The 21,053-nt window shown below is 46.0% G+C and overlaps 1 protein-coding gene across 1 annotated transcript; it reads left to right on the plus strand.

Annotated features, from left to right (window-relative positions):
• The first annotated feature begins 6,785 nt into the window (after positions 1-6,785).
• Positions 6,786-20,469, plus strand: LOC129833566 (glial fibrillary acidic protein-like). The gene is made up of 9 exons (XM_055898252.1): positions 6,786-7,465; positions 16,794-16,854; positions 16,992-17,087; positions 17,233-17,394; positions 17,593-17,718; positions 17,884-18,104; positions 18,349-18,392; positions 18,570-18,655; positions 18,882-20,469. The coding sequence occupies exons 1-9, from the start codon at positions 6,939-6,941 to the stop codon at positions 18,930-18,932; spliced, it is 1,374 nt and encodes a 457-aa protein (XP_055754227.1). The 5' UTR covers positions 6,786-6,938; the 3' UTR covers positions 18,933-20,469.
• The last annotated feature ends 584 nt before the right edge of the window (positions 20,470-21,053 follow it).

Consider the following 21,053-nt stretch of genomic DNA (forward strand, 5'->3'; position numbering starts at 1 on the left):
TTGTAGTCAGTGGTAGTGTTATTGAGGTCAGTATGTTATTGTAGTCAGTGGTAGTGTTATTGTAGTCAGTGGTAGTGTTATTGAGGTCAGTATGTTATTGGGGTCAGTGGTAGTGTTATTGTAGTCAGTGGTAGTGTTATTGTGATCAGTGGTAGTATTATTGAACAGTGGTAGTGTAATTGTGGTCAGTGGTAGTGTTATTGTAGTCAGTGGTAGTGTTATTGTAGTCAGTGGTAGTGTTATTGTAGTCAGTGGTAGTGTTATTGTAGTCAGTGGTAGTGTTATTGTAGTCAGTGGTAGTGTTATTGTGATCAGTGGTAGTATTATTGAACAGTGGTAGTGTAATTGTGGTCAGTGGTAGTGTTATTGTAGTCAGTGGTAGTGTTATTGTGGTCAGTGGTAGTGTTGTTGTGGTCAGTATGTTATTGTAGTCAGTGGTAGTGTTATTGTAGTCAGTGGTAGTGTTATTGTAGTCAGTGGTAGTGTTATTGGGGTCAGTGGTAGTGTTATTGTGATCAGTGGTAGTGTTATTGTGGTCAGTGGTAGTGTTATTGTAGTCAGTGGTAGTGTTGTTGTGGTCAGTGGTAGTGTTATTGAGGTCAGTATGTTATTGTAGTCAGTGGTAGTGTTATTGGGGTCAGTGGTAGTGTTATTGTAGTCAGTGGTAGTGTTATTGTGATCAGTGGTAGTGTTATTGAGGTCAGTATGTTATTGTAGTCAGTGGTAGTGTTATTGTAGTCAGTGGTAGTGTTATTGTAGTCAGTGGTAGTGTTATTGGGGTCAGTGGTAGTGTTATTGTGATCAGTGGTAGTGTTATTGTGATCAGTGGTAGTGTTATTGTGGTCAGTGGTAGTGTTATTGTAGTCAGTGGTAGTGTTGTTGTGGTCAGTATGTTATTGTAGTCAGTGTTAGTGTTATTGTAGTCAGTGGTAGTGTTATTGTAGTCAGTGTTAGTGTTATTGGGGTCAGTGGTAGTGTTATTGGGGTCAGTGGTAGTGTTATTGTGATCAGTGGTAGTATTATTGAACAGTGGTAGTGTAATTGTGGTCAGTGGTAGTATTATTGTGATCAGTGGTAGTGTTATTGTAGTCAGTGGTAGTGTTATTGTAGTCAGTGGTAGTGTTATTGTGGTCAGTGGTAGTGTTATTGTAGTCAGTGGTAGTGTTATTGTAGTCAGTGGTAGTGTTATTGTAGTCAGTGGTAGTGTTATTGTGATCAGTGGTAGTGTTATTGTGATCAGTGGTAGTGTTATTGTAGTCAGTGGTAGTGTTGTTGTGGTCAGTATGTTATTGTAGTCAGTGGTAGTGTTATTTAAGTCAGTGGTAGTGTTATTGTAGTCAGTGGTAGTGTTATTGTAGTCAGTGGTAGTGTTATTGTAGTCAGTGGTAGTGTTATTGTAGTCAGTGGTAGTGTTGTTGTGGTCAGTATGTTATTGTAGTCAGTGGTAGTGTTATTGGGGTCAGTGGTAGTGTTATTGTAGTCAGTGGTAGTGTTATTGTGATCAGTGGTAGTGTTATTGTGGTCAGTGGTAGTGTTATTGTGATCAGTGGTAGTGTTATTGTAGTCAGTGGTAGTGTTGTTGTGGTCAGTATGTTATTGTAGTCAGTGGTAGTGTTATTTAAGTCAGTGGTAGTGTTATTGTAGTCAGTGTTAGTGTTATTGTAGTCAGTGGTAATGTTATTGTAGTCAGTGGTAGTGTTATTGTAGTCAGTGGTAGTGTTATTGTAGTCAGTGGTAGTGTTATTGTGGTCAGTGGTAGTGTTATTGTGGTCAGTGGTAGTGTTATTGTAGTCAGTATGTTATTGTAGTCAGTGGTAGTGTTATTGTAGTCAGTGGTAGTGTTATTGTAGTCAGTGGTAGTGTTATTGTGGTCAGTGGTAGTGTTATTGTGATCAGTGGTAGTGTTATTGTAGTCAGTGGTAGTGTTATTGTAGTCAGTGGTAGTGTTATTGTAGTCAGTGGTAGTGTTATTGTGATCAGTGGTAGTGTTATTGTAGTCAGTGGTAGTGTTATTGTAGTCAGTGGTAGTGTTATTGTAGTCAGTGGTAGTGTTATTGTAGTCAGTGGTAGTGTTATTGTAGTCAGTGGTAGTGTTATTGTGGTCAGTGGTAGTGTTATTGTGGTCAGTGGTAGTGTTATTGTAGTCAGTATGTTATTGTAGTCAGTGGTAGTGTTATTGTGGTCAGTGGTAGTGTTATTGTAGTCAGTGGTAGTGTTATTGTAGTCAGTGGTAGTGTTATTGTGGTCAGTGGTAATGTTATTGTGGTCAGTGGTAGTGTTGTTGTGGTCAGTATGTTATTGTAGTCAGTGGTAGTGTTAATGTAGTCAGTGGTAGTGTTATTGTGATCAGTGGTAGTGTTATTGTAGTCAGTGGTAGTGTTATTGTGGTCAGTGGTAGTGTTATTGTAGTCAGTGGTAGTGTTGTTGTGGTCAGTATGTTATTGTAGTCAGTGGTAGTGTTATTGGGGTCAGTGGTAGTGTTATTGTAGTCAGTGGTAGTGTTATTGTGATCAGTGGTAGTGTTATTGTGGTCAGTGGTAGTGTTATTGTGATCAGTGGTAGTGTTATTGTAGTCAGTGGTAGTGTTGTTGTGGTCAGTTTGTTATTGTAGTCAGTGGTAGTGTTATTGTAGTCAGTGGTAGTGTTATTGTAGTCAGTGGTAGTGTTATTGGGGTCAGTGGTAGTGTTATTGTGGTCAGTGGTAATGTTATTGGCGTCAGTGGTAGTGTTATTGTGGTCACTGGTAGTGTTATTGTGGTCAGTGAGTTATTGTAGTCAGTATGTTATTGTGGTCAGTGGTAGTGTTTGGAAGGTGGTTCTCTTCGTGGTTCTCTTCGTGTGCTATGTGTCTGGGTCTGTTTGTTATGCAGTTCTGTTTGCTAGGTATGTCTCTGGGCCGCTGGGGCCCAGCATTAGTGCTGACAGGCAGACTGCTGGACAGAGGCCACACGCACGCACGCACGCACGCACGCACGCACGCACGCACGCACGCACACACACACACACACACACACACACACACACACACACACACACACACACACACACACACACACAGGGGGCACCAGCGGGGACTGGATCTATGCAGCCACATCTGGCATATTATGATTTCACAACTGCACCTTCTACCACTAACAACTACATACAACGTCATACCTGAGAGGGCCTGTGTTAATGCTAGCATGCACATCAGTGATACTGTACATCAGTGATACTGCACATCAGTGATACTGTACATCAATGATACTGTACATCAGTGATACTGTACATCAGTGATACTGTACATCAGTGATACTGCACATCAGTGATACTGTACATCAGTGATACTGTACATCAGTGATACTGTACATCAGTGATACTGTACATCAATGATACTGTACATCAGTGATATTGTACACTGCATGCTGTGTGTGGGCATAGTATGTGTGTGTGAGTTGAGGTGAGACCCATGGGCCACTGGGACCCCCGTTCCCCGGGCTCTTCTGTTATCAATGGGCTCTTTGTTGGCAGAGAGGATGGGGTCCCGGGTCCCTGAGCTGCATGTGAGGACTAAGATTAAGTAATGTGACGGGGGGATTTATATGTGATTGAGCTGACTGGGGGCCCATATCATTGAGTTGATGGGGCGCGCTTAATCTAGTGGAGAAGGAGGGGCTGCTGTGTGAGTTTTGTTGTGGGTGGGGGATGAGGTGTATCCAGCTGAATGGTCAGAATTTGGGGTGTGCTCATTTACATAGACAGGAGGCTGGGGGTGCAAGGGGGTCTGAGGTAGGGTAGCTCCCATAGGAGAGAGGGGAAAGGGGTTTGAACCAGCAGTAACAGAAAGGGTCTAAAAGGCCTGAATGGTGAGGTGGGGGGAGCCGTGTGCAGGCAAACAGAGCTGGCGTCCCTGTGGTTCTGGAGGGAGATCAGTCTGGAGAAACAGCATTAAGATTCTGCTCTACACCCAGGAAAGGCGTCTTTTCTTCTGCTCCTTGCAAATGAGATGGGCTCCTCCTCATGTTGCCCACAGGAATCAGATGTTTTGTTGGCCTTCCACTGGCTCTGAGAGGAGAGAGGGGGACACCCTCTTTCACTCCTACCAATCTCTCTCTTTCTTTCTTTCTTTCTTTCTTTCTTTCTTTCTTTCTTTCTTTCTTTCTTTCTTCCTCTCTCTTTCTTTCTCTCTCTCTCTCTCTCTCTCTCTCTCTCTCTCTCTCTCTCTCTCTCTCTCTCTCTCTCTCTCTCTCTCTCTTGTCTCTTTCCATCTTTCTCTCTTTCTGAATGCTTCTCCTCTGACAGATATTGCCTAAGTGACCAGATCTGAGGCAACCACAGTGTCTGTCTCAGAAATTCAGGGGGCGATACAATTACTGTCACCTTAATGATGAGACCACGTTATTAATCCTGCTAGATAGAAGCTTTTAAAACAACACATCCAGCCAGACTTACAGTTTGCCCACTCAATTAACCTCTATCAACAGGGACCAATTGGAATTCAAGTCACTCTGTTGTTTTCTGTATTTACAGTCCTCCAGTCATACTGGTTCCCACTGGCTACACATTTCTTTTAACAGAGTGTGTTGGTAACAAAGAGGGTTTCTATGGTCTGCGATGTGGGTTTTACTACCTGTTGCAGGGCCAGAGTTGGTTGGAGGGGAGAGGGAGAACAGAGGCGAGCAGGATGGAAATGCCCTAGGATCTTGCTGGTATAGTAGCTTGAGAGATCATAGACCTGGTTGTTTGAGCATGTTAGGATCATATCTGGGCAGCATGACTGTATAATAGCTGTGGATGTTTATATGAGGCTTCATCCCATCCCAAAGTCACATCCCTATTAGATGAGAGTCAACAAGAGTTTAACATGTTTTGAAGTAACTGGCCCTGGGGTTGCCATGACAATGGATGGAAATTGATTCGTAGCGGACTGGCTGCTGGTTTGTCGGATTCAGACTAGGTTTCATGTCCAATCCCCCCATTCTCCAACCATCCATCTGCTGGAGTCCTGTGACAGTTTCAACTATCTAATAACTCACAGACTGTCTCACCCTCAGGTAGCTTAGTGGTTAAGAGCGTTGTGCTAGTAACTGAAAGGTTGCTGGTTTGAATCCCTGAGCCAGCAAGGTTGAAAAAACTGTCGTTCTGCGCTAGAGAAAGGTCATTCATCCCCAACAACTACTCTTGGGTGCTGATGACATCAATTAAGGCACTGCTCAGATCCAGAGGGTTTAGGTTAAATGTGGAAGATGCTGACCAGGTGGTCCCCTTTATAGTAACCTAATACTTACTTTGCCATACATATTGTTGTTTGGATGGGTACCCAGAACTCGTTGGGCTTTTTGACCATGCCCAACACAGACTTCTTTCTCCAGGTCCAATTGCCCTCTTTTCATGCTAAGCAGTCATTAAGTCTGATTGAATGAGCTGCCATCACTTACAACAGGGCTTTATGAGATGTGACTTGTGGAAGAGGGAGTGGTCGTATTGTTGCTAAGAGGCTGCAATCCAACTGGCTGCCTCTGGTCTTACTGGCCCATCCTCTGACACATAGCTTCCTTTGTAGTTGATCACAGTTAATAATGGTAGTGATAGTGACGGATTAATAATGTGTGTGTGTTATGTTGCCATGCTCCTGTGTGTGGCTGTGTGTCTGTCCAAAGAGAAGCACTCCAACCCACTGATAGATGTGGTCTATAGGTCTTATGTATCCATCTGTAGCCTGTCAGAAACTCCAGGGGGGACAAAGAGGTGGAGATGTATAGCTGCTACTGTTCAGCCCTGTGGCCCCAAAGCTTCTCCTATTGGCTAGCACACTGTAATGGTGTTGCTTGTTGACTGTTTAGTACACTGACATTTATTATGTATCCATGACTACAAGGACAATGATTTAAAAACATTTCCCAGTATGATTTTCGCATACTGATATGCGAGTCAGCTGTTGAATAAGAGTTCATCTAATAATGCCATTTAGCTATTATAACGTGATTTTGTTTCTACTCCCCTCTGTTTGCTCTTCTACTTTTGTCTTCAGTATCTCACAATAGTTTGGACATACTGTGGTCAATGTAGATATTCAATAATTGATTAACTGTTCTTGACTTCTATTTGATGTACCTAGATAAGACAAGAAAGAGAGGCAACCTTAACTAACTTGCTCTTTTCTTGCTGTGTTATGTAATTGTACTTATTCCCATTTTGACTCAGACAAGGAGAAGACTAAAGAGGAGCAGAGGAACAGGGATGGGGTGCGAGATGCTCCTAGACGGTGCTGCTGTCACACAGAGTGGCGCAGGCCAATCAGAGTAATACCAATACATCTGGAGGGCTTAGTGGAATATTTTGGACGCCAAGCGAGACAGAGTGCCACACAAGAACACAGCTACTATCTGACCCTCTCTCTGTCCCCTTTTTCTCTGTCCCTCTCTTTTTCTGACCCTATTAGTCACCAACTAACAGGGATGGAGGAAAAGAGATCTCATTCCTTCACCTCCCTGCTTCTTTTCTTCCCTTTCAATCACACTCTGTCCCCATCTGTGTCTGTGTGACTGAGCATGTGTGGGAGGCAGCTTTGATTTGGTAGCCAAGCTCTGTCGCACCAAATCCTATTCAAACAAGGACGAGAGAGACGGAGAGAGAGAAAGGCCAGGAGACATTTGTAGCTGAGTGGACGAGCACAAACAATCCCTGGCACACAGCTTTTGAGTGTCACATAAACCACCCTCCTCTCTCTCCCTCTCTCTCTCTCTCTCTCTCTCTCTCTCTCTCTCTCTCTCTCTCTCTCTCTCTCACTCTCTATTTCTCTGTCTGTCTCTCACTCTCTCTTTCTGTCTGTCCCTCTCTCTATCCTATTCAGTGACCGGCCCGTCCCTTTCGCCCCTCCCTGTGTACTCTCTCTCAGGATGCGGATGTCTATCCCTATAAAAGGCATGTGTGTGCCCTGACAGGGTTTCATTCCAGCCATGGAGAGTCAGAGAGTCCTGTCGTCTTACAGGAAGCGTTTCGGGCCCCAGGGGGCCGGCAGTGTGGGTGGGGGCGTGCGGCTCAGCAGTCTCTCCTCCAGCCGCTTCTCCCTCCATGGGAGCCCCCGCCACCTGACCCACTCCAGCACCATTTCCCGTCTCTCCCTGGGGTCGGCTGGAGGGGCCCTGCTCCTGGGGACCCCTGGGAACCGGCTGGACTTCTCGGCTGACTCACTCCTCAAGGCCCAGTACCGGGAGACTCGCACCAACGAGAAGGTGGAGATGATGGGTCTGAACGACCGCTTCGCCAGCTTTATAGAGAAGGTGCGCTTCCTGGAGCAGCAGAACACGGTGCTGGTGACGGAGCTGAACCAACTGAGGGGGAAGGAGCCCAGCCGTCTGGGGGACATCTTCCAGGAGGAGCTGAGGGAGCTGCGCAGGCAGGTGGACGGAATCAGCGCTGGGAAGGCCCGGCTGGAGATAGAGAGGGACAACATGGCTGCTGACGTGGCCACGCTCAAACAGAGGTGAGAATGAGGCAGTCTCATTTCCATCACTACAATTGGGCATTGATCAGTCTACTTTGTTTTAGTATTTTGGAGTTCCAATTGATATTTTGGAGTTCTAATTGCTTCAGCAGTCTGTCCACTTAAAAGTGGATTCGTAATTTGATTTAGTGGATTCCTAGTGTTTTGCATGTGTATTGGTCAATATGTTCATTTTGAATTGGAATCTTTGCTACAGTCTAAAACCAACAAGTGGATAGTTGCCATAACACAATTCAGTATGACTGGATATCATGTTACATGATACAATTGCTCAGTAGATGCTTTGGCTTGTTAGTTATTGAAAACACTGTGCTCTGAGAAAGCGTTACTCAATATGTGTCCCTCTTTCTAAACTTGATCCTGACCAGAGCCCTACAGCCATTCAATGAGTGTGGAGGAATGGAGGAAACACATTAGAGCTGATTTCCACAAAGAGACCAGGGAGCCAGGCAGATGTTCTGTTGTTGCCTGATCCCCCTAAATACTCATTCATAAAATACACGCTTCTAAGTTATGTTTATTGGTTTATTGCTTAAGTGGCATAGTTTATAGTTATGAGGTTATAGCTTATGTTTTCACAGGGTGTTTTTTTGTTGTTGCAAAGGACAAAGGGAACATCTAAGTGTATTGGTTTCTGAGCCTGTGTATGCTATGGATCAGAGACGTGTGTGTGAGTGTCACTGCTCTCTGAGTACAGATCTTTTCCTTGGTGCAGTATGTGGTAGATTTTCACAACACTTAGTACAGAACTCAAACCACATCATCAGAAAGGCAGTCATTTCTCAACTCAATTGAGTAAGTACAACATCAAATCATACTTTTTTCACTTCACTTTTTTACCCAACTTAATTAGTGTTTCGTCTGGAAATACATGTTTCACATTCACAATGCAGTACATGTTGGTTTAAAGTAATTTCTTTTCACAATGCAATGCTCACTTTACTTTTGCTATGATAGTCTTCTCATTTTTTAAAATACATTTTACTATTAACCGACTAATCTAAATTGGTAATCACTTAACCGTTTGGTAAACCTATAGATTAAAAAAAAAAAAATTCTACTACAGTTTTAGAGAACTAAATAATGAAAAAGTATGTTTGTAAAGTATAAATATATATATATATACTATAATGTACTCTTATGATGATGAAGCATTTCTAAGCATTTTATAAGCATTTCGCTGCACAAATAAAATAAAATAAAATTGTATTTGTCACTTCTTAAACAACAGGTGTAGATTAACAGTGAAATGCTTACTTATGGTCCCTTCCCTACAATGCAGAGAGAAAAAGAGAAAAATTACACAATGGGTACCAGTACTAGTGCATCTGCGATAACATCTGCAAACCTGTGTACGCAACCAATACACTTTGATTTGACTATTAGGATTTTACTTCACTGCAAAACATTTAGAATCTGATGTTGACAAGATCAGAGATGTTCTCTGTCATACAATTGAAAACAGCAGTAACTACACATTTGGTCAAATTGAGTTAAGACTGAAATCAGGCTTTGTAGTCTCCTGGTTGAAGTATCTTCCATTTTCAAAGAAAATTTAGTTTAAAATGTGAAGTAACTACAATATCCACGTAAGAACCAACGCAAACAGCAGTAGGTGAAGTTACTAAGTGAAGTTTGTGCAGTTTGCCTTGGTATTCTATCTGGTTCTGAGTTCAGGCCATCCCGATCATAACATACCCTCACACACACCATGAGACAGTCAAAACGTTGGATAAACACATTTAGATTGTAGATACTGTACTTTTCTTTTGCATTACCCATATAGTTGTTTGTCATACAAAGGCAGAGTGCAGTATCAGCATTTTAGGTGTCATAGGTCAGGTAAGTGGTCATGGTTATAATAAGATAATATATCAGTGCATTATCACTTATCTACCTACAACATATTTGGGTGGAGAGTAAAAAAAATACTTTAAAGCCATTTTTCTCAGATTCACTGTTTGCGTAGACTGCTCTTTGCCTTTGTATGGAATTTCAGGTGTCTGCCCTGCCCTTGGCCTGAGTCTGCCTCCTGTCCCTCCTATCGTCATGGGCATACCTCCCTGAAATCAATGACACTATACTTTGCGTAGACCTGTTCTGCCTTAAGGTGGAACTGACATCTGTTCATATACACCTCCTGTCAGGGTTGTGTGAGGAGAATGTTTGGAGTCAAACGCAGGAAGCAGGTCTGAGTGAAAACCACAGAGTCTTTACTCAAAATATATGCACAATTCCAAAAAATGGAAAGAAACAAATACGAACACGTATCGAATACAACACCTAACGTACAAACAATCACGGACAAACATCAATGAAAGACAGAGTGGTTAAATAGGGAACATGATGGGGGGAATTGATACCAGGTGTGTACAATACAGACAAAACAAAACGAAACTGAAAAATAGATCGATGGTGACTAGAAAGCCGGCGACGTCGACCGCCGAACACCACCCGAACAAGGAGAAGGGCCGACCTCGGCGGAAGTCGTGACAGTACCCCTCCCCTGACGCGCGGCTCCAGCAGCGCGACGACACCGGCCTCGGGGACGACCCGGAGGGCGAGGCGCAGGGCGATCCGGGTGGAGACGGTGAAACTCTTGTAGCATGGATGGATCTAGAATGTCCTCCACCGGTACCCAGCTCCTCTCCTCCGGACCGTACCCCTCCCACTCCACGAGGTACTGAAGGCCCCTCGCCCGACGTCTAGAATCCATGATGGCCCTTACGGTATACGCCGGGACCCCCTCGATGTCAAGAGGGGGCGGAGGGACCTCCCGCACCTCAGACTGCTGGAGCGGACCAGCCACCACCGGCCTGAGGAGAGACACATGGAACGAGGAATTAATACGATAATCAGGGGGGAGTTGTAACCTATAACAAACCTCGTTCAGTCTCCTCAGGACTTTAAATGGCCCCACAAACCGCGGACCCAGCTTCCGGCAGGGCAGGTGAAGGGGCAGGTTTCGGGTCGAGAGCCAGACCCGGTCCCCCGGTGCATACACCGGGGCCTCACTGCGGTGGCGGTCGGCACTCGCCTTTTGTCTCCTGATAGCCCGTTGTAACCGCACATGGGCAGCGTTCCAAGTCTCTTCTGAGTGCCGAAACCATTCATCCACCGCAGGAGCCTCAATCTGGCTCTGATGCCATGGTGCCAGGACCGGCTGGTAACCTAGCACACACTGAAACGGTGATAGGTTGGTAGAGGAGTGGCGGAGGGAGTTTTGGGCCATCTCCGCCCAGGGGATGTAAGCTGCCCACTCCCCCGGCCGGTCCTGGCAATAGGACCTCAGAAACCTACCCACATCCTGGTTTACTCTTTCCACCTGCCCGTTACTCTCGGGGTGGAAACCTGAGGTAAGGCTGACCGAGATCCCCAGGCGTTCCATAAACGCCCTCCAAACTCTAGATGTAAATTGGGGACCCCGATCAGAAACTATATCCTCAGGCACCCCGTAGTGCCGGAATACATGGGTGAACAGAGCCTCCGCCGTTTGTAGAGCCGTAGGGAGACCGGGCAAAGGAAGAAGACGGCAGGACTTAGAAAACCGATCCACAACGACCAGGATCGTGGTGTTACCCCGCGATGGGGGGAGATCCGTCACGAAATCCACCGATAGGTGTGACCATGGTCGCTGTGGAACGGGAAGGGGTAGTAATTTCCCTCTGGGCAGATGTCTAGGTGCCTTGCACTGTGCACATACCGAACAGGAGGAAACATAAACCCGCACGTCCTTAGCTAAAGTGGGCCACCAGTACTTCCCAGAAAGGCAGCGCACCGTCCGACCGATACCAGGATGACCAGAGGAGGGTGACGTATGAGCCCAACAGATCAAACGATCGCGGACATCAAACGGAACGTACATACGCCCAACTGGACAGTCAGGTGGAATGGGCTCTGAACGTGACGCCCGTTCGATGTCCGCGTCCACCTCCCATACCACCGGTGCCACCAGGCGAGAGGCTGGAATGAGGGGAGTGGGATCTGAGGACCTCTCCTCTGTATCATACAGCCGGGACAGTGCGTCTGCCTTAACGTTCTGGGAACCTGGTTTGTAGGAAAGGGTGAAATCAAAACGGGTGAAAAACATGGCCCACCTTGCCTGGCGAGGGTTCATTCTCCTCGCCGCCCGGATGTATTCCAGATTGCGGTGGTCAGTCCAAATGAGAAAAGGGTGTCTTGCCCCCTCAAGCCAATGTCTCCACGCTTTCAGAGCCATGACAACAGCCAGCAACTCCCGGTCCCCCACATCATAGTTTCGCTCCGCCGGGCTGAGCTTCTTCGAAAAGAATGCACAGGGGCGGAGTTTTAGTGGCGTACCCGAGCGCTGAGACAGCACAGCCCCTATCCCCGCCTCGGACGCGTCCACCTCAACTATGAATGCTAAGGAAGGATCAGGATGCGCCAGCACGGGAGCTGAGGTAAACAGAGCCTTCAGGTGACCAAACGCCCTGTCCGCTCCAGCTGTCCACTGCAGTCGCACCGGTCCTCCCTTCAGCAGTGAGGTAATGGGAGCCGCTACCTGACCAAAACCCCGGATAAATCTCCGGTAGTAGTTGGCAAACCCTAAAAACCGCTGCACTTCCTTTACCGTGGTTGGAGTCGGCCAATTACGCACGGCTGAAATGCGGTCATTCTCCATCTCTACCCCTGACGCAGAAAAGCGGTACCCTAGGAAGGAGATGGACTGTTGGAAGAACAGACATTTCTCAGCCTTGACATACAGGTCATGCTCCAACAGTCGACCAAGCACCCTGCGCACTAGGGACACATGCTCGGCGCGTGTAGCGGAGTATATCAGAATGTCATCGATATACACCACTACACCCTGCCCGTGCAGGTCCCTGAAAATCTCATCCACAAAGGATTGGAAGACTGATGGAGCATTCATTAACCCGTACGGCATGACTCGGTACTCATAATGCCCAGAAGTGGTGCTAAAAGCTGTCTTCCACTCATCTCCCTTCTTGATACGCACCAGGTTGTAAGCGCTCCTGAGGTCCAATTTTGTGAAGAAGCGCGCCCCGTGTAATGACTCGGTCATACTCGCTATAAGTGGTAGCGGGTAACTGTATTTTACTGTGATCTTATTTAATCCGCAATAATCAATACACGGACGCAAACCTCCATCCTTCTTCTTCACAAAAAAGAAACTCGAGACGACAGGTGAGATGGAAGGCCGAATGTATCCCTGTCCCAGAGATTCGGTGACATATGTCTCCATAGCCACTGTCTCCTCCTGTGACAGTGGATACACGTGACTCCTGGGAAGTTTAGCGTCTACCAAGAGATCTATCACACAATCCCCCGGTCGATGGGGTGGTAATTGAGTCGCCTTCTTTTTACAGAAGGCGAGTGCCAAATCGGCATATTCGGGAGGAATGTGCATGGTGGAAACCTGGTTTGGACTTTCCACCGTAGTAGCACCTAAGGAAACACCTACACACCTCCCTGAACACTGACAGGACCATCCCTTGAGAGCCCTCTGTTGCCATGAAATAATCGGATCATGAGAGGCCAACCAGGGAAGACCCAACACAACAGGAAACGCAGGAGAGTCAATTAGAAAGAGACAAATTCTCTCCTCGTGATCCTCCCGCGTTCTCATAACGATGGGCACTGTGACCTCCCCAACCAGCCCCGACCCCAAAGGACGACTATCTAAGGCATGTACAGGGAAGGGAACATCAACCGGAATAATAGGGATCCCTAAGCTATGAGCCAAAGTGCGGTCAATAAAGTTCCCAGCTGCGCCTGAATCTACTAGCGCCTTATGCTGGGAATGTGGGGAAAACCCAGGAAATTCTATAGATAACCACATGAGGGCAACAGAAGGCTCTGGGTGAGTTATGTGCCTACTTGTAACGATGTTCCTCCTCCTCTCCATTTTCGGAGAAGGAGGAGTATTGAGGGAACCAAGGCGCAGCGGATTGTGAAGACATAATGATTTATTGAAGACACGACAAAATAACAAACACGACGTAGACAGAAAACGAACTATACTTGAAAATGATACAAAATAACAAAACGAAAGTAGACAGACCTGAACGACGAACTTACATACAACGTGAAGAACGAAATGAACAGGAACAGACTACATGAAATGAACAAACCGTATACAGTCCCGTATGGTGCAAACATTGACACGGACACAGGAGACAACCACCCACAAACAAACACTGTGAACCGCCTACCTAAATATGACTCTTAATTAGAGGAACGCCAAACACCTGCCTCTAATTAAGAGCCATACCAGGCAACCCATAAACCAACATAGAAACAGAAAACATAGAATGCCCACCCAACCTCACGTCCTGACCAACTAACACACAAAACTAACATAAATAGGTCAGGAACGTGACACTACTCACCTGAGACGACCCACCAGTGCTCCGCCTGCTACCTCGATTCCCAGGAGAAACACCCCAGCACCGGACAGCAGTGTGCCCTCTGCGTCCACAGTTGGTACATGGAGTGGTTCCCCCTCCGGTCTCCCTCCTAGAAGCCCCTCCCAACTCCATAGGGGTTGGATCCAAGGAGCTGGGTTCTGGAATGGGCGGACCCCGATCTAGAAGCTAACAGGTTATCCAGCCGGATAGATAAATCTACCAGCTGGTCCAGGTTGAGAGTGGTGTCCCTGCAGGCTAGCTCCCTACGAACGTCCTCTCGTAGACTACACCTATAATGATCGATCAGGGCCCGCTCATTCCATCCAGCACCAGCGGCCAGAGTACGAAAGTCCAAAGCGAAATCTTGAGCGCTCCTCATCCCCTGCCTGAGATGGAACAATCGCTCTCCCGCCGCTCTCCCTTCAGGTGGATGGTCAAACACTGCCCGGAAGCGGCGAGAGAAGTCATCATAATCATCCAGGGTAGATCCCTCTCTTCCCCAGATGGCGTTGGCCCACTCCAGGGCTTTACCAGTCAGACAGGAGATGAGAGCGCCCACCCTCTCGTGTCCCGACGGGGACGGATGAACAGATGCCAGGTATAACTCCAGCTGTAGAAGGAAACCCTGACACCCGGCCGCTGTTCCGTCATACGCTCCCGGAAGCGAGAGCCGAATTCCACTGGTTCCGACCAGTGGAGGGATGGATGGTGGTGTAGGTAGAGGTGCTGGTGTTGGTGCTGGGGTTGGTGCTGGGTTCTGATGTACCGGGAGACCTCCTCTCTCCCATCTATCCATAGTCTGCAGCACACGATCCATGGCTGTCCCTAACCTATGCAACATAGTTGCGTGCTGTTGAACCTGCTCCTCTACTGGGAGAGAAGGGCTGGCTGCGCCTGCTGACTCCATTTGAAATAGGTCCGTGATTCTGTCAGGGTTGTGTGAGGAGAATGTTTGGAGTCAAACGCAGGAAGCAGGTCTGAGTGAAAACCACAGAGTCTTTACTCAAAATATATGCACAATTCCAAAAAATGGAAAGAAACAAATACGAACACGTATCGAATACAACACCTAACGTACAAACAATCACGGACAAACATCAATGAAAGACAGAGTGGTTAAATAGGGAACATGATGGGGGGAATTGATACCAGGTGTGTACAATACAGACAAAACAAAACGAAACTGAAAAATAGATCGATGGTGACTAGAAAGCCGGCGACGTCGACCGCCGAACACCACCCGAACAAGGAGAAGGGCCGACCTCGGCGGAAGTCGTGACACCTCCAGGAAGAATATGACAAATTTTTTTAAAAATCGGACAAGAGAGCATTTAGATATGGTAATTTTCACGTTTTCATAAATTCATAGAATGTTTGGGAATTACGTATAGTAAGGCATTTGTAAAAATTCTGTAGCAATATAGAGTGAGAAAGCGGCAGTGCGTTTGGACAATTAATAGACACTGCAGTAAATTTAAAAAATTAAAAAACAAGCCCGGAGTCTACGCAGACCGGTGCGCCATAGCCAATCAGAGTTACAGTAGGCCTGAAATGCAAATAAGCCATTTGCCACATGGGCCTGCCATCATTTACTTCGAACTGGACTGTGTGTTTGCAGGCAGTAGCAGCAGCACAACTTTAGATCATTAAAACTGCCCTTGCTAGTTTGATTGTATTGACATTCCCAGCCTTAACTAAAGTCGTCCGTTTTTTTCTAAATATTGAGTATTTAAAACTGAAACAGTGCTCAAGACAGGCTTGATGCAAGCTAATGCTAAACACTATGTTTCTTTCATTTCTTTCATTTGGTTACAACACACCTATGTTGTAATTATATCTGAACAATACATTTATTTTTGCATCAATGATTATGAAAGATATCTTTAATGATCATACTTTTGATCACACATGGGATAGAATATTGCCTAATGTGAAAACAGTGTAATGTACTATAATTTACAGTACTGTAGAAAATTACATTCAAAGGGCAATTTGTCATTAACTGGTCGTTAAAACAACTTAATTGAGAAGATATCATTGTGTTGTGTTTTGGTGATTAAATCAATTTCATAGTAAGCTTATATTTAGTATCAATGATTGTTTGGTGAAAGATGTCTCCAAACAAAATGAGTGCACAATAAAAGGTTTTGAATATAACTAACAAGTGTTAGTTTGGTACTAAGAGTTTTGAAAATTCACCAGTTAGTGAGAGGTCAGTTAGTGTTTCCTGCTGGTTTCCCAACTCTACTCTCTAACACCAAGATCTGGGTTGGAGCATGTGTGAGCATGTGTGTTTCAGTGTGTGGCAGGTAGTGGCAGATGGAGTTTGTAAGCGTGTGTGTGTATGTGTGTGTGCATGTCATGTGTGGGTGCTTGTTTGTGCGTGTTCGTGTGTGCGTGCTTATTTGTGTGTGTGTGTGTGTGGGGGTTTTTGGCGCCATTCTGAATGTGTAAACTCCGCCTCGGTGGGAAAGGCTGATGGCAGGCTGATGTATAGAAGTGAATGGCTAATGATGTGTAAGCTCTCCATTCCGCTGAGCTCAGCCCACCTACTGCCAACTCTGCTACTGCAGCATGGAAGATAAGTGGTACTCACACAGTCCTTATCATCAGTTTATTCATGTCATTATGTATACAAGGATATTCATACATAAACACATTTAATCATATCCTGATCATGATCCCTTCACTTTTCTGGATGAAAAACATGATCATATATATTGGGTCATTGGTGGGATCATGACTGGGATTCATTGACTTTGTATCAATAGAGAATAGGTTGAAACTATGTTTTATCTGAGGTGCATGGATCCTCTTTGTGTGACCAATGAGTGGACTTAGTGTGCACCCTAACACTGCCTCTCCTTTTATCTGTCTGTTTTCTATTTTTCCTCACTCTCCCTTTCTCTTTCAATCAGACTGCAAGATGAGATGGTTCTTAGACAGGATGCAGAGGGCAACTTGAACGCCTTTAGACAGGTGAGGTCATTTCTCTCATCATTTGTATCAATTTCACTATTATTGACCATGTCCCTGTTTGCATGTGATCTTCACAGCCTGTGTTTTTATATGAGGAATATACATGTCACATTGACCTAAGGATTCTCTGTGTGTAGGACGTGGATGAGGCGTCTCTGAACCGTGTCCAGTTGGAGAGGAAGATAGACGCACTGCAGGATGAGATTGCCTTCCTCAAGAAGATCCACGAGGAGGTGCACTTCAGCTTCCCCTCGTCTCTATGGCAATCTCTAGTCCTTACTGACCAACCTCTGTTTCCATCTCTAAAGTAAATAGTGAATATTCAGAGAGTGAAAGAGGTGACCTTTAACCTGTAAGCCTGTGGTTGGTTGTCTATAGGAGCTGCGTGAGCTGCAGGAGCAGCTGATGGCCCAGCAGGTCCATGTGGATGTTGACGTGTCCAAGCCAGACCTGACCGCTGCTCTGAGGGACATCCGGGTCCAGTATGAATCCGTGGCCTCCTCGAACATTCAGGAGACGGAGGAGTGGTACCGCTCCAAGGTCATATCAGAAAGCTTGGGCTATTGCACAAACATGTACACACATTACTGTACGCTTGTAGGCAGACACACAGGCAGACACACTACCATACAGATAAACATGCATACAGCCTGGTGTTGCACAATGCACACATTGACAACACACTATAAGATGCAGACTTTTAAACTGTCCTGTCTCTCCTTTCGTTGTTATGCACAGTTTACCGACTTGACCGACGCAGCTACTCGGAATGCAGACGCCTTGCGATTGGCCAAACAGGAGGGCAACGAGTACCGACGGCAACTCCAGGCCATGACCTGTGACGTGGAGGCGCTCCGTGGAACAGTGAGTTGTCCAATCAGAGCAGAGTGTGCTGTATCAACAATGAGACATGAGAAGACCATGAGTTCCATGACTCCCCTCTCTAACTGAATCACCTCTCCTCTTTCATCTCTTTCCAAACCTCTACCCCCTTCCTTTCCTTCTCCCTATCTTCCTCCTCTCCTGCAGAACGAGTCTCTGGAGCAGCAGCTGCGCGAGATGGAGGACCGTTTCTCCATGGAGACGGCTTGTTACCAGGATACGGTGGGTCATCTGGAGGAGGAGATCCAGACTCTGAAGGAAGGGATGGCCAGACACCTGCAGGAGTACCAGGACCTGCTCAACGTCAAACTGGCCCTGGACATAGAGATCGCTACCTACAGGAAGCTGCTGGAGGGAGAGGAGAGCAGGTGAGGAGATAACGGTTGAGAGGGAGGAGGATGGTGGAGGGAGAGGAGGGTGGAGAGGAAGGAGGGTAGAAGGTAGGAAGAGAGGAGGGAGGAGGGAAGGAAAGAGAGGGTGTTGGAGGGAATAAAGTGGGAAAAAATTATGTGGATCTAATGAGCTAGGTCGGGAGGAGACAGCGTGATGAAGAAAGAAAAGACAATAGGTGGTGGCTGGTAGTTACTGATACTCTCTCTTCCTCTTCCTCAGGATCACTGTTCCAATGCAGAGCTTCTCCAATCTGCAGTTCAGAGGTGAGTAAGGGTATCCTGACCCAGACATATTAGCATGGTCTATCATGGCATATAATAATTTACCCCAGCCATATGAATGATGTGCTGATGCATAAATCTCAAGTTAGGATTCGGCTCTGACTGGATTCATGGGCATCTGAAAGCTAAAGGTCTCTCTCACCCTCTCCCTGAGTATAGAGACCAGTATGGACACTAAGTTCTCTCCAGAGGCCCATGTCAAGAGAAGCATCATAGTGCGGACTGTGGAGACTAGGGACGGGGAGGTATGTAGAACATCATAGATCATTGAATGAATCCATGGGGGATTTATTCCCATATCAGATGTGTGGATGTGCTTGCTTCCTGCTTAGCTCCTCCAGAGGGCAGCATGCTACATTGTATTATTCAATACATGCAATTTCACAAGCTTTCAGATCACTTATAGATAGTCCCTCCCTACTGCTGCATCGACAACCTAACATGCCCTGTTCCCTGCTCTCTGTGTTTCAGATCATTAAGGAGTCTACAGCTGAGAGGAAGGAGATTCCTGACAGTCCTTAAAGGACACAAATGGTGCTAGCTACAGTATATGTCTGTCATACTGTCCCCACTCCCCAGTAACGCTAAGAGGCCTTGCATGATAATGACACCCTTTCCTGACCAGGCACCTCCCTCTTCTCCAAACCTCAAATTCCCCCCAGTTGCAACCACTTCACCATCCCCTTCCTCCCCTCTTCATCATCACCCCAGACCATGCTACATCATTAAATACTTAGGAGTTGCATTTTGTTGAAACAAAAAAAATCCCTCATTGCATCCTTGTTAGCATTTTTGCTGTAACTGGAGATGGGCTTTAGTACTGGGAAGTCTGGCCATGCACCTTAGAAGGAAGGGTCTTGGACTACTACCCTTCGTGATTAACAGACTTAATGCTTGGAAATGTATTTTTTGTTCAGCTCATAATAGTGACAGATCAGAGTGGGAAATGTTCTCATTGTGTTTGGATAGTAGCCAGAGAGGAGGCCTTGAAATGTAGTGATTGTTATTCAGCTAGTGGCAGGAGTCGTGCTGAAGTTGTGTGGTTTGAGTGGATGTGAGAAGTCAAGAGGAAAGTATCGTTGCTGGGGTTAGCAGTGGACAGGATGGGTCTCAGACAAGGAAGATGACGAGTGAATGACAGTGCTTTTGGCAGAACTGTTGGTGAAAAGAAAGAAGCTGATGTAACTCTCCTCTAGGGCCAAACACCATATCCATTTCATCCCTCCGTCATACACTGCCCCCCCCCCCCCCCCTCTCTGGATGCAGTGTCTCTAGTTCCACTGATTCATTGCAACATCATATTTTAACACTAGAACAGTGCCTGGGCACATCCACTTACGCACCAGGGGTGAAAGGGACAGGATGGAGGTGAGACAGGGAGTATTGACGAGACCCTTACCTCTGAAATCCCCTGTTCCTCCCCCAGCCCCATCTCTGGAGTGTCAGTGATTGTAGAGAGACACAAAAGAGGGTGTTGCTGAGATAGCTTGGTGGTGGTGGAGCGGGTGGGGTTACATGGTGTCTCCCTGATGACAGCCCTCTCCAAGAAGCCCTGGGGGATCTTGGAGGGTGGAGGAGGGGGGTTGGAGGGTTGGAGGAGGGGAGGAGAGGAGGAGGGTTGGAGGAAAGGAGGAGAGGAGGAGGGTTGGAGGAGAGGAAGAGGGTTGGCGGGTGGCTGTCACAACACTAAATGTTTATCCCAGCTCTCTCCATCTGCTTAGAACCCCTGCATAAACAAACTGACACCCCTGTCACCTACCATTCAGTACAGATAGTGCCTACAGACTGCTTTTCATTCTTCACTAAGGACAAACCGTAACTGTCTTCTAATGTGCCTGCCTTTCTTTCACATCTCCCGTCCCTCTGCTTTGCCTTCGTGTCTTCATCCGTCAGCTCTAGATACTATTTATTCTCTTCTTGTCTGCATCTTACAGTAGCCACAGCTGAACCACACTGCAGTAGGTCTAAGAAAAACCTACAAGATGTGAATATAACCTTAGATTTGACCAACATTATGACAACCCGCTAACAACAATAAAGCCATTTTGTTTGATTAGTATTTGTGTCTGAATGAGTCTTTTGTTAATGACAGTTTCTATTTGCTTTCTTTAGTCCAACACAAGCTGTTACTTGGATTGAATGTGTACCATTGTATGATTGTGTGAGCTCATGAAATTAAGATAGATACAGTACCAGCTCACTGATGGACATTTTTTCATGACTTTATTTTATATACCCAGCACCTCCAAGTTGTTGATGTGCGTACACCACGTTAGAAACTCGTTGTGTGGGGCGCCAGAAAGAATATTTATAGAGCTGTCATCTTCCGAATAAACTCTTAAAGACCTAATAATATTTTAAATCAATAGCACTCAATATTAATCGTCACCTTATTTCAGTCTCATCTGAAAGTTGTAAATTCTTGGTTATCTTCACGAACCCTGGCTAACAAGTTGAATCAGCAATACAAAATTGGGTTTAATTATTTATTTACTAAATACCTAACTAATTACACAGAATTACATATACACAGAATGAATCACACCTTGATTACAAATTACATCATAAAGGAAAACGTCCCTAGCGGGCGAAACAGATATGACAGCTGGTTACACAAAAGAGAAGGGGGCTGGGCTTGAGTGA

The sequence above is a fragment of the Salvelinus fontinalis genome, chromosome 34, assembly GCF_029448725.1.
Source record: "Salvelinus fontinalis isolate EN_2023a chromosome 34, ASM2944872v1, whole genome shotgun sequence".
Lineage (NCBI taxonomy): Eukaryota > Metazoa > Chordata > Actinopteri > Salmoniformes > Salmonidae > Salvelinus > Salvelinus fontinalis.